The sequence below is a fragment of the Strongylocentrotus purpuratus genome, unplaced genomic scaffold, assembly GCF_000002235.5.
Source record: "Strongylocentrotus purpuratus isolate Spur 01 unplaced genomic scaffold, Spur_5.0 spur5_scaffold_1, whole genome shotgun sequence".
Lineage (NCBI taxonomy): Eukaryota > Metazoa > Echinodermata > Echinoidea > Camarodonta > Strongylocentrotidae > Strongylocentrotus > Strongylocentrotus purpuratus.
The window spans coordinates 32,677,847-32,695,252 of record NW_022145594.1 but is presented as its reverse complement, the minus strand read 5'-3'; the positions used below and the strand labels follow the sequence as shown (position 1 = coordinate 32,695,252).

Sequence of the window (17,406 nt, the reverse complement as noted above, 5' to 3'; positions counted from 1 at the left end):
TTATCACAGATAGCTTCTCAGCTTTTTTTTACTTTGATAAAGACACATATTTCAACTCCCTCAAAACAGTGTTACTCATTTTTAGTATCAGTTTAATATTAGGGGAGTTACGCCGTGTTGCTGTAATGAGTGTTCACACATATTCACTTAAATAGAAATTTATCCTACATTTTCGAGGGTTTATTCGAGGAATAAGCACTTTGCTCTTTCTTACGTCTGTTTAGAATATGCATTTGACATACTGATCATCACATATATTTACAGCAATTGACATTTTACATGATATAATATAAAAGACAAAAGTAATTAATCGAATGGTTACATCCTAAAAGTTTCAGGAATAAATTTATTTTTGTTTTGTCAATAAAAGAAACTTTGCTTATTTACTATGTAATATCGTAGTTTTTATTTGAAATTAATAAAGAGACTTTTACTATTATACTCTCTACCATCATAGAGAATTTGGATATACAGTATGCATATTATGAATTAGCCTAAAGTTTAATTTAAGTTTATTACAAAATTTAAACCTATAACTAGTGATTTTTCATTAATATTTATTTTCTCATGAAAGTAATTATAAAATAATTTTCCAAGGAAATCGAACCTTATTACATTTCAAAAAAGCGTGCAAAGTTTGTTTCTGTTTCTTAACATATATCACACTGGTCATTGTCCATTATACGCCATCTGCATAGATCATGTTTGGATGGAAGGATAGTGTACAATACTTTCAAATTAACTCATTAGCTCATACTGTTAATGTTATTAGTATTATATAAGCATCATTAATGTTTTGTAGAACACGTACTTCAGAGAAGAGAGTATATGTAGGAAGAAAGTATATGTAGGAAGATATAAAATTAAATCTTTCAAAAACAGTTCTCGCATTTTTGCATATAAAGTTAAAGTGAATCTACCATCATCAATTGTAAACAGACACACATTGAGGATGAAATAATCTTGAATCCACATTAAGTATCGATTTTCATTTAACCCCATTCGTTTTCAAATCTTATAACGTAGTGTAAGAGGCACATTTTTTTCCTTTGCGCCTTGTACATATTAATATTGAAACCATGTGTTTCACAAACATTATCATTAAACATTATCATTGCTCATATTGTTTTTAGAATTATTATATATTACCATCATTGATGTATTGTAGAAAACGTATTTCAGAGAAGAGAGTATAATGTAGGGAAATATAGAGATAGATATCTTACGAACACAGTTCTTGCATTCTAGCATATCAGTAACAGTCAATCTGCTAGTCATTAATTGTAAACAGACACAAATTGATGATGGAATAATCTTGAATCCACATTAAGTATCGATTTTCATTTAACCCCATTCGTTTTCAATTCTTTTAACGTAGTGAAAGAGGCACATCTTATTCATATTGAATTGTTTTTATCTCATATAAACAATCTCTCGTTTACATGTTGTTCGTCGAACTCGAAAGCTTTCTTGTTCTGGTAGAGGGAATACTTGTACAGTTTAGCATTGAAGAAGTAGGCTGCAAGATTGATGCAGTGAATTTTATTCATGTATTTAGGAAAGAGGCAGAAAAAGAGACAAATACAACTATTTTTTTCCTTTGCGCCTTGTACATATTAATATTGAAACCATGTGTTTCACAAACATTATCATTAAACATTATCATTGCTCATATTGTTATTAGAATTATTATATATTACCATCATTGATGTATTGTAGAAAACGTATTTCAGAGAAGAGAGTATAATGTAGGGAAATATAGAGATAGATATTTTACGAACACAGTTCTTGCATTCTAGCATATCAGTAACAGTCAATCTGCTAGTCATTAATTGTAAACAGACACAAATTGATGATGAAATAATCTTGAATTAATATTAAGTATCGATTTTCATTCAGCCCCATTCGTTTTCAATTCTTTTAACGTAGTGTAAGAAGCACATCTTATTCCGATATTAAATTTGTTTGATCTCATATAAACAATCTCTCATTTATATGTTCGTCTTTGTTGCTTCTCTTCTGTAGTTCTCGTCATGTCATTCTCATTTCAATCATTTATAAAAGGCAACTCAATGAAGTGTGAAGGTTTTTGTTGTGTATTGGGCGATAATGGGAAGAGGAATTTTAAAAGAAGGGGTATTTCAAAAAAATACCAAGAGAAAAACAAGCTATGGGAAGGAAACCAATATAGACAAGTACACAATTCTAACACATGCTGTGCAAGTGTGTGTGTGTGTGTGTGTGTGTGTGTGTGTTTAATTAGGTTTTTATAGACGTGTACCAATCAGATAATTGATTTGAATACCTCATTTTAAAGTATTTTCTTGTTTCACTTTGTCCAATATGAATTTAAATTCATTCGCAATACATCATTAGTAAAACAAAACAAGCATTTAGTGAATAAATATTATGTCTCCGGCAGAACTTTATAAAACGTCCCATGGCCAATTGAAATGCTCCAACGTCTCTGACGTCAACATGGAAAGATTTTCATTGCACCAAAGTGAATGGTCTCGACTCTTTTTGGCCTTGCCGAACTTCCTGTGATTTCGGATGAAGGGGACCGAGATAAACCTTGAAGACCTCGAAAGCTCTATTGTACTGGTAGAGGGAATACTTATACAGCTTAGCATTGAAGAAGTAGGCTGCGAGGTTGATTCTGGATAATCACAGCAATCAAAACAAGTAGCAAAAAATCAATGAGAGGGAGAGAGAAAGAACAATGAGTAGAGTGAATACTTGTTCAGCTTATTATTGAAGAAGTATTAAGCTACGAGATTGATTCTGGAAATGCAGTAGAACGATTAAACTAATAGATTTTTTTTTAAACAGATAATCTGAGAATGGTGAAGACAAGATAAGATGTGGGTGTGCTTGTGAGTTTGTGTGTGCATGTGTGTCAGAAAGACACAGAGAGGGGTATGTAGAAAAGGGATCAATTCAAGAGATTAGATGGGTATGTGAATCTGAGATATACAGCGAGTCTTAAAAACGGCGGATTGCTTCCAAAGTCCAACTACAAAAGTATTTCAAAAGGCATCGGGTTGTTTGGTGTCAATTGAAAGACGATATTCTTTGCTATTTATAGGAATGAAAGTTGCCTGAAATTATTTTGATAAACATCTTTTTGGAGACTCTTCCCAACTTCCAATTTCATTTTTTTTTATGGAGTGTAGAGAGATGGAAGAAGAAGTAGAAAGACTGCCGTATGATAAAATAAATACAAAACACTGTTTTGCCGTAACATAACACTGGAAGATAGACAAATTTGTAGACTATCTAGATAGGTATGGGGAAACCCGTACAATTCAATAATTTCACTCATATAGTGATCTTACAACTTGAATTTGTGTTATCAAATAGCACTACAGATTAGTGATAATGAAAGAGAGGGAGAGAGAGAGAGAGAGAGGGAAGGACATGGTTGATTTGAAAGAACATTTAAAGAAAAGAAATCTTTGTTTTTCACGTTTTCATCTTTCAGATATATACCTAAAGTATACTTTCAAAAATGCCTTTAAGAATGCTAAATACCTGATAGATGCGACGTCGACATGTTCTGGTCCATATGCATCAATGAGTATCGCCAAGGCCTCAACCAAGAATGGTAGGGCGTCCTCTATAGTTGGATCTAGCTCCATCAGAGCCAAGCCAATGTTATTCAAGATTGTCGCCACTCTTGGTTTCCCCAGCCCCGCAGTGCGCTGTGTCTCTACAATGTCGAGAATATGGTATTGCAAGGCCTCTGTCGCTCTGCCTTGCTTCTGATATAACTCTCCAGTCTAGTAAGGTTCAATCCAAAAAATAGTAAAGGAGGCGGCGTTTACTCAAATATTAATAATTAAATATATAGTTTCATAAAATATGTATCTGAACAGGGCCGTAAGTTAACTTTTGTATTAGGAAAACAGAGTTGTCATAAGAATCTAAAATTTAAGGCTATGATATGCCATGGTAAAACCCCTGTTTAGCTCCAGCCATATAAACATATCACATATTGTTGATAAAATCCCATATTTTTTTAATAATCCGATTCAAGAGAATTTTATCGCATTCCCTGCCTTTCCATAACATTTCCAGCATTTTTTCTCTTCTGATTTCTATGATATCTGGAACCTTTTGACAGTACATGACTCAAAACCTTTTATGGAATAAAGATGAATTACCAGTCCGTTCAAGGTTGCAACATAGTGATGGTTCACCGGTACAACCTGGTTGCACACCTCAATGGCCTTTAAGACGAACCGGTGAGCTTCAAAGGGTTGTGATGTCACACCAGACACTTGGCTGAAATGAAAAACAGAAAACGAGAAAGAGAGAGAGGGAGGGAGAGATACAGGAAGAAAGAAGAGAGAGACAGATAAAGAGAAAACCTTAAACTATGCATATTATTACATGGCATATTTTAAAAAAAAATCTTGTTACAAATTTCAAAGCATACAGAGAGAATTTGTTGAAAATTGCTCTCAGCAAAACGGTGTGGCTCATAGAAGGTTAGATGATCCATTGCAGCTAGCTTTGTAGTATTCTAAAAGATCAAAGATACTGGTTTCAACTACAGTATAGAGACTTGAGTCGGACTTACAAATAGCGACAAGCTCTAACGTAAAAGGAAACCCTTATTCCTGGAAAGTTGCCTGACCTTCTTAGTTTTAGGTTTAGCCCCCAATAATAGGTGCATAGTGTTAATCCATTATGGAGTGGCAAACGACAAGCTATTTGTCCTTAGCAAATCATCGTAATTTTGTAACAAAACGAGCACCCCTTCACAAAAAAGGCTCATTGTGAAATGACCTAAATTTCGTTCCTGACCAAATCATTTTCATTTATCCATATCGTTTCATAATTGCAATAATTTTATATAGATTTATGGGATTAACACTTGGCAATCAATAAATAAGTGCCCTAAGTTCAGTCAGTGAAAACGCGATTCGTGTTCAATAATGTTTTGCCAAATGATTGATCCTCTTACCCGAGACCAGTAAGCGCCTTGACCATCTGGAGCCGCTGGTCAACGGAGTCAGGGTGAGCAAGCCTTGTGAGGGCGTCCTCGAAGTAGGCAGCGGCGGTAGTGTAGTCTGCTAACTTCTGACACACTATACCCAACTCAAGCAAGTTCTGAAATGAATGATAGTTAGAATGTACCCATATAGATGTATGTTAACCTTAATATATTAGTATTGTTCCATTAATTGTTTCTACAACTGCCAATTTAAATAGATAAGAAGGAAATCGTGACATAAGGAATGGCAAAAGGAATTATGACAAGGTAGCGACCCGAGTTTTGCCTAAAGTAGTAGCGTTTTATTTATTGAAAATGTGCTCATGTGACCTGTTAACATAAAAGATCGCCCTGTGCTATATTATTATTTACTACAATTGTTTGTGGAATACTGTGGATCACATGAAAGACAAAATAGTTACATACTCTTTCAATAAACAAGGACAACATCATTGGAATGTACGGTTATTTTATACCACAAGATTCATCGCCGGAACAGGTTACATAATAATATTATGATGCAGGTAAATTGTTAGGCGATGAATATGCGTAGTTTTTAAGGTAGGGATACTGACTTGAAATACATGGCATTTTGTTAATTAATTTACTTCATTTGAAGCAAAATCCGAATCTTTCCCTTTTAATATATTCACCTCAATGACGTCACGATGTCTATTTGTCCTCTTGGTCTCATATCTCACGTGATGTGTCACATGACAAACGTCATTTCTAGCATGAAGGTCCTCCAATGTACTCAAAAGTCTCTCATTCAATTGCCTGCATGTAGATACAAGTACATTGATAACGAAGAAATTGGTGAAATTCGAAAAGTTTAGGCCTATCCGATCTTTTACATCATTTAATATTCGATGATCCTACATTGCCTCCTCCGAAAATATTTATTGGTCCAGGTATTATTTCATCAAAGGTGCAGGTTTACGATTATAGGATCGCAATTGGGTTTAAGGTCAACTTTACGATAGGTGTTAAGTATACTGTTGCGTCCAGGGTTGAAGGCAAGAATTATGGTAGTGTAGAAAAAATAAAGGGGAGCAATTGTTCCAGGAGCAAGTGTCAAACAACCATTGCACAAGTAAAAAAAAAAACTGTTTAATAATTCTAAAAATCTTCTTTCGACATGTTTTCAATTTTTGAATTTCGTCTAGTTTTCCATACACTTTGGATATTTCTTTTGGAATTTTATGACCGAAAGAGTTGTTATGTGATCAAATTCAAACATTTCATACCTAGCAATTTTGAGGATACCCAGCTCTGTGAAGAAGTCTGTAAGACAAGCTAGAAGGGATTCCTTCTCCTCGACTTCCTTGAAAGCATTAGAGTGGTTGACGTATTCCAAGTAAGCCTGGCCTGCTTGCTCAAAGCCGCCAAGCTAAATAGAAAATTATAAGTGTGATGAGGATGCTGAATTGTCAGGGCTCACAACGCATCAAGCTTTGCTCATCTTGGAGCCCTGGCCACGTCTTTTTTGAATTATTTGATACATAGATATTATCTCCATGTATGTTTTGATGTATACTGATTTAGTAATGTATTCAGAACGGAAAAAAATAGAAGAAAATGGAAATTATACCAATAATAATAAAATGGTGCATGATTTGCTTTTTAAATGGCATATATATTTACCTCGATGTTCATTTAATTTCCATATAAATCGTCATACATATGCAAACGTTCAGCACAAACAATCTTTCATTGTAAAATATTAAAAAAAGAAGAGTCGTCATAAGCATAGATTGAGCTGAGGTCCTCATCATGAATAAAAATGCTCATGCTATGAATATACATTTGCAAACAATTCATAGTGGAGATCGGAAACAAGCTTGTTATTCAGCTTCGTGTACTTATCGATAGTTAAACAGTATATATTATATATCAAAACCATGTAGTGGTACGGTAAGGTTTTGACGCTAGCAAATGAAGAAGAGAAACCTCATGATTTTAAATCCAATTTTTTTTTTTTATTAGGTTACAATTTCTTTTACGTTAGTCAACGTTTTTCTCAAGTGCATATGACCAAAAAATAAGAATAATAATCCTTGTAGCGTTTTCAAAGCAATCGCATGAAATTAGAGGAGTGTGCATTTGTCTTCGGAATCTCCATTGATCTTCATATTGTTACAAAAAACTCCATTAAGACAGGGTTCAACATAATTTGCATTGCATTTTCGTAATACTGACATTTAAACAAATATTAAGAATTGCGATTTATATGTTTATGATGCCAGTCGCCAGGAAAATGTAGTCTAATTTCCAGTTTGTCTAATTCACAGTTTGTCTCATGCCTATTTTACTACCATCCATGATGTCTAATAATAATTCGATGATAAATATTATTTATGATTAAATGATTATTAGACCATATGGATAGTCGACAAAATGGTCCTTAGATAATCTAGGAATTAGACCAACTGGAAATTAAGCTAAATGGGCAATAGACCAAATGGATAGTAGACTTAACGGAGATTAGACCAAACGGAAATAACCCTTACCATTCTCCATGCTTGGATGAGCCGCACTTTACCCTCTGATGTCTTCATAAGAAGTTGGAATGCCTTGGGGATCATCACCAACGCCTTGAGTCGTGAGAGGTCACTCACCTCCATCAGCAAGGTTGGTAACTCCTCCACCTGTAAGGGATTGGAAAATCGTCTCATATTTGTTATTATATCCTGCATCAAAAAATTGTTGGCTTTTGATTGGTTGAGAGCTCGTCACATGGCCAGAAATATTTGAACTATTTTTAGAAAGTACTATATGAGAGTACTATTTGGGTTTACTATTTGGGAGTTGAAAAAAAATGTGAATTTTTTGGGGTTTAATTGATTTTTTTCTTCTCTCAAATCTTAATTTAATGAAAACAAAATATTTTAAATCTTTTTAGATAAAAATTGACATTTTTTTGTTCTAAATTTTTGTTCTTTCCCCAAAATTTGTTTTAAAATATTTTTATAAAATAATTTTTTGATGCAGGATATAAAACAAATATACCATGCCTCTATTCGAGGTACTGGTTAAAACTATGGGCCTCGGTAACCATTTGCTTCGGGGCTGCACCCCTCAGCAAATAGTACTATTGGAGTCACCTCTTGCGCATAGTTTTAACCAGAACCTCTCAAGACAGTGTATTTTTGGATAGTATTCGGTTACAGGTCATGCAATTTCGTTATCGAACACTGACATAGCCTCCTAAATATATATATATATATGTTATTATTATATATTTTTCATAGAGGGTATTCTGTTTCAGATTTAATCAAGTTTTTACTATAAGAAGGATATTTTAAAAAATTGTTAAGCTTATAATTTTATATTTCTTTTCCTTAATTCTCTTTATATCAATTCATGGTGATTTCATAATACAATTCTTTTTCAAATCCTCATCACATGTCTTAATGTCTGTCAGCAATTCAAAGATATTTATAAAATAATATTATGATGACAATTTTCAGCTCTGTCTGCGAATTTGATCTGACACCTCCAAACCTTACACAGTCACGTGCCTTGATGATAGCCATGCTGGTCATGTGAATTACAGGTACAAGAATTAATACCCTTTCATGATGAACTAATGCATCGTTAATTAGTTATACATACATATCTCTCGTTGATGTCATGTTTCTCGAAGAACTCGGCGAGTTTGAGGAAGCCTCGTCTCTTATCTGCCTGGATCGAGACGTACTTGCGCTCTACGGCCTGGCGTAGATGATCGTGAAAGAAGTTGACGATGCCGTTCCGATTGACGAGGTTTTCTTCGAGGGAGAGGTAGAATGGCGACCAAACACGGGATGGAACCTACAACAAAAAGAAACATAGAGAGAAAAAGATAAAAACAGCGTCTAGATTTTGATCTGACTGTCTATCCGTCCTTATTCAGAATATACCAGACAATGTTCCCAAAAAGAGTTTGATACAGTTTACACAGTTATTGACAAACTTATTACCTCACACAAAACCATTTTTTTCAAAATCAATTTTCTCCCGCATCTTTTTATGTCATGGTGCACAATATAGAAAATGTATGGAATGCCGAACAAGAAAACGAACTTTGTTGTACTTTCTAGGATTTCTCACCTGCAGATACGATATGAGTTCCTGTTCACTCATTCCCCTGCTACTACACCAGATAGCGCAAGTTGTGTCACGAACCAGGTTAGGTCTATGTATGATAAGGAAAGATTAACGAACGCATCCGTATGCAAGTTAATGATGTTTTAAAGCATTAAATATGTAAAATGAAGGAATTTGCATAAAATCATACCCAAACAATCAGAGCTCATATTCATTAAATATAACTATGCCTTGTTGTCAACAAACTATGTATTGTAGTCTATGTTATAAGTTGACAAACAGCTTTTATACTGAATAACTGAATTCTAGTAACGATGTCATTCATAATGGCTCGCGAAATATTCACGCAACTCTTGAATCTCAAGCTCATTACAGCGTTCAGGAAAACCACGCACAAATCTAAACATAGACGAGAAACAGAACTTTACAATCCTGTGTAGTAGGTAGTATTATTAGATTTTTTTTGCAACGAACAGTGGAGGCTGCATGCGAATAAATTGGCAATTTCATTACTAGTAAATGATAAGTTTTTCATCCTTTAAATCCCCATTGTACTACTCCTATCTACTTGCTCCCTCTATATATAAAACAATGCCTAAGCTCTTTTTCTTATGTTAATTGAGAGCTGATTTGATGAGATAGCCACTTGCCAGTGACCACACTGGGTGGTCTAATCCCCCTGGCTGAACTCGTACAGACGGGCTTTAAAAAGAAAAGGAAGAACATAAAAGGTAAGAATGACAGCCCCATTTACCTTCCGTGTTCTCCGCGTTCGAAATCGGACTCCAGTCGTTCTAAGACCTTGACAAAAAGTTGTCCCGGATCCCGCGCTTGTAAGTAGGTCTTGATAGCTGCCGTGAGCTCGTAGAAGGATCCATACACACGAACCTTGGACAAACACAAATAGTTTTGATACTTGGATAATCACTTAGCGCACATATCCACCATGCATGGTGCCCACGGCGCTCCAACTTTTACCCGGCTCTGCTAGGCAGCCGATTTCGACGCTAACAGCATTCAAGAAATTCCTTCCTACCGGTACCCATTTAACACCTGGGTGGAAAGTGGAAAATGTAGATTAATATCTTGCCAAAGTATTTAGTTGGATTTACATTTTCCCACCTTTATCAAATTTTGGAACGTCTTACGGACTTTTCGACCATCGTCACAAATACAGTGTCTACTAACGTAATGACTAACAAAATGGGTAGTCCACCGATTCACCGAGTAGAGAATTGCAAATGAAGATTGATGTCTTTCCAAAGGACAACATTGTTGTGGCAGGGATTTGAACCTCGAGTATTGTAGTCCATAGTTCGGTGACTTATCAACTCGACCACGATATCTCTCTATATATTTATCAAACATTTATCCATCAACTATCAATAGAACCGACCTAATCTCATTGTTTAGGAACCCCTGTACCAATGGAGAGACCTATACAAATCTTGCACGAGAATTTACACTCCGTGTATATATTCCTGCCTTTAATAACGCGTTAATTCTCTTATGTATTCTTGAATAAAACCTCTTTTTCTGGATTCAGCTATATAATAGATACAGTAACCTCCGGCCATAATGGCATTGATGAATCACAACTTTCATGCACGAAGCCTCAGAAAACTGGAAACTTAAACCGAAATTTAAAGTGAATGTAATTGGATTAGCATGTGCACTCTTTCAAAAATGTGACTGGCTGGAATATTGTCAGCGGAGTGGATAAAAGGGCACTGTCATGTGCAGAACCGTAATTGAAACCATTGATTGGTATAGTATCAACACTGTAAATGTTTTGATCAGTTATCTGTACTTTTTCTTCTTTGTTTAATAATAAATTGGAAACAGTCATTATACATACTTACCTCATCTAACAAGGCCCTAAGGTAGAGAGCGTTAGATGTCTGCTTAGCGTTAACAATCATATCTGTTTGTTCAGCATTGAGACTCTTAGAATAGAGCTCCATGTAACATCGTATTATCTCTCCTTTCTCTGCCTGGTCTAATGGTTGAACATGGAAGACTGGCCAGTTAAATGCCTTCACGGCATCTAAAGCCTGTGGAGGGTAATGATAGTCATAATGACTTGATTAATGACAACATTAGCAGGGAGAGAGATTTCGAAGTTTTTCTGAAGGTTCGTTTCTCAAAAAGCTTACATTTCCTGAATAATATTCATATTTCTTTTTATGACAATTACTTTACTTAAAATATTATAATCACATTTTCTATAATGATTTCATATACAGTATTACCTTTCCCGGCAGTGTGGAAAGAAGCATTTGAACGTTTGGCGGGAGCTCACGAGGCAACCATTTCAACTCAAGTTCATCTCCTGTTATAATGAAAAAGTGGATATATATATACAGAGAGAGAGAGAGCGATTTTAGTCAATCACAACAATAATGTTATTCAGAACGGCTAATATGAAATGAGGCACTCGTTAAAGTAATCGTGGTGATGAACTTATGTTCTTTCCGACAACATTCCCTGCAGGTGCTCTTTCGTGAAAGAAAAGGGTTATGGTTACAGTTATCATGGTTACAAATGGGTTTTTAGGTTAGGGCATATGGTTGGGGTACGGTATTTTGTTGGGTACGTGGGTGAAATTAGATTGTCAGAGGAGTATGAGTTTTAACGCGCTATCCATCTTGGATGATCAGTATTTCAGGTTTTAAAAAAGACAAATATTAACAATCAAAATAAAAAAATAACTGATATCAACTTCACAAGATAGTATACTTTACAAGTATCTCCAAAAATCTCCAGATCATCTGCGATAAGTTTCAGGGCATCTGCATGAATCGTCAGGAGTGAAGGTGGCAGAAGATGATTAGAAGAAATAATAGAAGAAAAAGAGGAAGAAGACGAAGAAAATGAGGAAGAAGAAGAAGAAGAAGAAGAAGAAGAAGAAATTACCTTCTCCACCTGCCCCGGAATCCAGTTGATTCAAAGCATCAAGAACAATGAGCACTCGCCGACCGTAACTCCCCGCGAGAGCTAACCACTTTGGTAGGTCTTGGGCGAGAGATTTGTCAGATGTTGGGATTCCCAGTTCAAGGTTGAAATGCTGCTTTAACTCTTCAAACAGTCTGGGGAGCGAAAAAAAATCAATCGTAGAAGATAAACTACTAGGCAGTGAGAGGGGTTCTAACATTGTCTGTAGACGTATCCTGGTATAGTGGTTCATTTACATGACTCTCAATCCATAAGTGGAAGGGTAGAATCTCAGCCCAGGACTAATTTCCTTTGGCAAGACATTAATGTGTAAATCGGTAACTGGCGATTTATGGGGTAATAGGCCTAACGACTGCAGGGACCTCAGGTAGAAAGCATTGAAGCTGATGAGGCTTCCCTAGGTTCACAAAATTATATATATTTTTATCATTATTATCATTATTATTATTACTATCATGATCATTATTAGAGCCTATTCGCCTCTCCCCCCCCCCCCTCCCATCCCCTCTCCTGGTGTGTGTTGGTATTTTCTAATCGTTTGATTGGGGGGCACCACCAGCGATTGGGACACATGTCTTCTGCATTGATTTAAAACCAACTTAACAACTTGGGGAGCGGGAGGGGTGGTCCTATCTTTTAATATTTTCTTCCTTGTTGTTTTCCACCTCTTCCTTTATGAGAAACATCCCTTTCCCCCCCCCCCCCCGAAAAAAAGCTTTGTTTCTGAGTAAATACCTTCTTATTAATCTAAGATGCGAAGCACTGTCTGCCGAGCTACCGATGAAATGCATAAACATAAAATCATTCGGGTGCTCATCCTCAAATCGGCCACACCAGTTGGCGACAAGCGCCGATTTCCCGCTTCCAGATTCACCGAGAACCACAAGCGGTAACTTCGGATCTCCGGCAAAGTAGTCGTTGATTCTTGTGAAGTACTCGGCCCGCCCGATGTATACTCTTCGGCGGGCTTCGGCAAAGGACAAGTGAGCTTCGCGTTCTCGCTGGAGTGGAGAGAGCTTTGATTCTGGTGGGAACTCCTGGTTGATACATCGCTCTAAGTCCTGTTTAAAGTAGACAAAGAAGAGAAATAACCAAATTATCGTTAGTCCGCTGAATTTGTAGGCCATTACTATTTGTTCAGGTTCGCTGTAGGGTCAGTTAGCTTAATGGATTTAAATGTTATATTGATGAAAAAGCTACGGCCAATATTTAGTGAATAATTAAACACATGACTGACATCTGCATCACAAGTTTAATTTCTCCTAATTTAATTACATATCATTAAAACTATTGCAATACAGACTTTGTTATTCATCCATAAACTTCTGCAATCTTTCCAAATCGGGAAATCATAAAACAGGTAATTTGCTTGTTAGTAGCTTATTTGAGCCTAGTACGTACATAGATTTAAAGTAAGAGAATTTTAACTGTCCTAATCGAAAGATCAATACTTCATAATCCTTTCGATGGGTGTGGCATACCTTACGAATGAATTCTGTGCCTTCATCAGCTACAGCGTAATGGCGAACTGGCAGACCCGATTCCTCCACAGTTTGGCGGAATCTTTTCTGCTGATCAATCTTCCATTCAGGCTCATGACTTTTCTCCTTCAGAAGCTCCTCTTTCGTCTGTATTGAAGGAGTGAATATGATAAAGGAAAGCATTAAGTCAAGAGCCTGTCCAGGGTACTGTTTCATGAAACTATCAATATGACTAACAAAATGCTAAATTTGTTCTCAGCCAATCCGTTCTCAGCCATAAATTTGACACCGTAAAGTTATTTCTGTCCGTTGAACATAAGGTGTAATTTCTACTGCGTTAATACCTGCGTCAATCGTCAATAGATCCCATGGAAGCAATTATCCCAAACACGAACTATCAAATAAATGCTTACACTTTTAATTTGGCTCTTTTAACTCGTTTTAATATATCTCTCTTACATGGTGCGTCATACACCACATGATAAACTGAAACCCTTCCTACGTCATTTAGATGATGCTTCGTGTGTGACATGATGGATCTTCGACAATAACCGTCAGTGTAAAGGTAGCCATCGGGTTTAATCCCGGTAGTCCTGTTAGCCCACATCAATATTCATATTCATATTCATATTCATATTTATTTCATTTCCAACAGAAAGGTAAACAAAGATATTACATTTTGTTCATACATAATTCATTTTTCTGGAAACTATACGTCAATACACTTTGCACATAATAAACTTATTTCAAGAAATTTCACTTCATCTAGGGATTATCTCAAAAGATTATTATAAGCTTTAAAAAAATGAACATATAGACTAAATTCCAGATATATCGTTCGCCCATAGGCCCTGTCCTTGGGAAGGGCTTTAGATGACAAATGGTAGTGCCTCTACATGGCAATATACATGACAGAAATCGAAGCGTTTATCCACCATACAGTTATTTTACCTTTGATTTTCTGAGATAGAAGAACGTCTTATCCGATGCATTCTCCCTTTCCCGAAGGGTCGAATGAAGGACTTCGAGCTGTAAAATAATATAGCATTAAAATCTGTTTAGATTGCAGCAAAAAAAAGCATATTAAAGGAAGTAATTCCACTTTTACTTCATATCTCAATGGATTGCAAGTGCATCGTTTAATTAAGCTTAGGCATATTAATTAGATGACATATTCCACAGCACTGTATATGTTACAGCACAACGTTTAAGGTACGAATATTCACCGACAACAAGTTGGGCTCTACTTCCACAGAAGGAGAAGAAGAATATTTGAAGTGTGAGCTTTTATAAACTTTGTCTTCGTGCGTATGGATTTTCATCGTTTTATGAAAATACCGCGTTGACATGAAACTACATATTATATGAATTAATTTCTCTTTTCCCAAACGAGTTCAAAATATATAAACATAGACACTTTCAGCATCTTGATCATCATAGAACGAATGAGGCTCAAAAGTACGTTTGCAAATTTAATTTGTTACATGTTAGATACCTGAACCTCAAGTGACAACTGTTTTCCCCCTAATTCGACGATTATGAGATTGCACAAACTTTGCTGCTAAACATATGTTGAGTTATCAAAGAAAATGAAAAAAAAAAAGATAAAATAAAAAAGGACTATTAGTGTGAATGAATAATTAAGTTGTATTCAAACAATGAAACAGACGTTGATGTCCTTTAAAGATTTAGAACTGGTCGTGGACACTTGTCTGAAGGACTTTGCGTTCAAACTTAACACTTGGCAAATCCTAACTTAACCCTGAACTTAATATTCTACCTAACCCATACCCTACTGCTAAAACTAACACAGCATCCGATATCTTGGATGAAATATACCGCTACCAAATGCAGTGGGGGCATGCCTCCTATCACCAAAGTATCATTATGATGTGTATGTGTATTTTAAAAGTTTATTTACATTTCTTGCCTAGGGAGGTATGTCTATGTTAGCATGATTTACCTGTGTCACACTGCTATTAAATCTGTACTCCTCGATCCACTTGAGAAGACTGAAGTTCTCGATTGCGTAGTCGTAGGTTTTATTGAGGAGTGCATCGACCTCGTCTTCCTTTTGACTCCAGCCGAAACGATCACCAAGAAGACACAGAAAAAAGGGACGACATCGGTCGATCTGAAATCAGAGATAATGTGGAATTTAAACCGCAACAAACAAAGCAAAATCTGATTGTTTGTGGCTTATTTCTATCAAAAAAATATTCAGTGCGTCCCAGAACAAACGAAACCGAGAATTATCGATGTTTTATCATAACTTAATCACAATTACAATTGATAAATGATACATAATTGTAAAGCTTAGATCCTTCCCTTCCATGTGATACAACTCATTTGATACATATTTGACCCATTAGTGATGAATAAGAATTTGAAAAGAGGGTACCGAAAAGTCGTTTGCGGGCGGTATCTGAATTTCAAAGAGAAAATCACATTTCCAGAAAGTTCATTTTCTGTCTTTTCCTATGACACCTTAATCAGCAAAATGAGCTAGGAATAAAAAAAAGTTCTATTTGTCTAAAGTAATGTTTGCATTTCCATAATTTGATTGAAGGAATTCGTTCTCACGGGCTGCCTGCCGTAGCAACAAACTGAATTGACAAAAGACTTAACTCTGTTTCGTTGACGATCAGCCATGCACAAAGAAGACGAAAGACTTGATGGATGGCTGATCGTCAACGAAACGGAAGCAGAAACCTCGAAAAATCAACCTAAGGCACTTGTATAAGATTTTCCCATAACTTAATCAAATGCACGAACGTTTCACTGCAGCACTAAGTAATCCGAAAATAATTTCTATGCGATATATATATATAATAAGGTTTTGAGTTGCCCTTAAGTTGATTTCTCAATTGTCTCTGCAATCATGATTTTACTGCTGAACCTGACGACGCAAAATACTGAAGACTGAAGACCCTACCTAAAAAAGTAAACAGTTGTGTAGGTTTAAAAAAGGGGGCAAATCTAGATAATTTTAATCTAAATCTTATTGACGATATTCTCTTATCGATCCTACCAACTTACGTTTAAACCAGAAAAGAGTAAAATCCATTAATAGTGTGTTTTTTCTATAGTAAAATCTTACTTTTTCGTTATATTATCTTTAATTTTACTTTTTTTTTAAGTACATGTCTCTTTTTGGGGTTGCGGGTCAAATGTGAAATAATTGTCTAACAATGTCGCACCTGTGGTTTATCGGGAATACCCAACACTGCACATTTAAAATAGAAATGTGACCCACAAACCTCTCTGAGACATATGGAGATTGTCTTGCCATCATTGCTCTGATCATTCGTGATGCCCCACCGAAGGTCCACATAGCTGAAGAACACCCCTCGATCAAGGCACATCTTCTTCAGTTTGTTGAACACCTTCTTGATGAGGATCTCCCTCTCTGCAGCGAAATCTAGGAAGGTGCTCGAGACGAAGACTCTGATCTCCCGCTTCTTCCTCGGGCTCGTTTGGGCTGGGTCCTTGGTGCGGTCGTGATCAGCGGTGACGTCGTCAGTTGGTTTGGCGCCATCGGACTTTGTCGTGGCGGGAGGCTGCTTTAGGGGTTCTTCTTTTGGAACCGAGACTTCGAAAGATTAATAAGGAAAGACATTTAACAAAAAAGGAACGATTGCAGGACCAAAGTGACTGATTGAAACAAACTTTGATAACATATAGCTCACGATACATACTGAATGATCTTAAGCAATTCAAAAACAAAACATACAAGGTCCTTCATAAAATGCTTTTGGGACGTGCACTAGAACAATACTGAAATTATTGATCTGTGATAAAAACTCAAATTTACTTGATCAGAGACTATGAGATGGATGACTAATTTTACAATCGATACAAATGTAAACTTCCTGAAAT

The 17,406-nt window shown here is 36.0% G+C and overlaps 1 protein-coding gene across 2 annotated transcripts in view; it reads right to left on the bottom strand.

The window, feature by feature from the left end:
* Positions 1 to 158: 158 nt before the first annotated feature.
* The window catches only part of LOC581277 (TPR repeat-containing protein DDB_G0287407), a 36,763-nt gene continuing 19,515 nt past the window's right edge, over positions 159 to 17,406 (bottom strand). For both annotated transcript variants that reach the window (XM_030978072.1, XM_030978073.1), the window contains exons 14-31: positions 16,788 to 17,119; positions 15,491 to 15,661; positions 14,479 to 14,556; positions 13,528 to 13,674; positions 12,782 to 13,107; positions 12,008 to 12,180; positions 11,344 to 11,423; positions 10,954 to 11,145; positions 9,846 to 9,979; positions 9,095 to 9,179; positions 8,618 to 8,815; positions 7,513 to 7,650; positions 6,250 to 6,392; positions 5,656 to 5,779; positions 4,973 to 5,118; positions 4,167 to 4,287; positions 3,535 to 3,782; positions 159 to 2,659 (exon numbers count right to left, since the gene is read on the bottom strand). In XM_030978072.1, the coding sequence (XP_030833932.1) occupies positions 2,491 to 2,659; positions 3,535 to 3,782; positions 4,167 to 4,287; positions 4,973 to 5,118; positions 5,656 to 5,779; positions 6,250 to 6,392; positions 7,513 to 7,650; positions 8,618 to 8,815; positions 9,095 to 9,179; positions 9,846 to 9,979; positions 10,954 to 11,145; positions 11,344 to 11,423; positions 12,008 to 12,180; positions 12,782 to 13,107; positions 13,528 to 13,674; positions 14,479 to 14,556; positions 15,491 to 15,661; positions 16,788 to 17,119 (3,005 nt within the window). In that variant the 3' untranslated portion in view covers positions 159 to 2,490. The remainder of the gene's footprint in view (positions 2,660 to 3,534; positions 3,783 to 4,166; positions 4,288 to 4,972; positions 5,119 to 5,655; positions 5,780 to 6,249; positions 6,393 to 7,512; positions 7,651 to 8,617; positions 8,816 to 9,094; positions 9,180 to 9,845; positions 9,980 to 10,953; positions 11,146 to 11,343; positions 11,424 to 12,007; positions 12,181 to 12,781; positions 13,108 to 13,527; positions 13,675 to 14,478; positions 14,557 to 15,490; positions 15,662 to 16,787; positions 17,120 to 17,406) is intronic.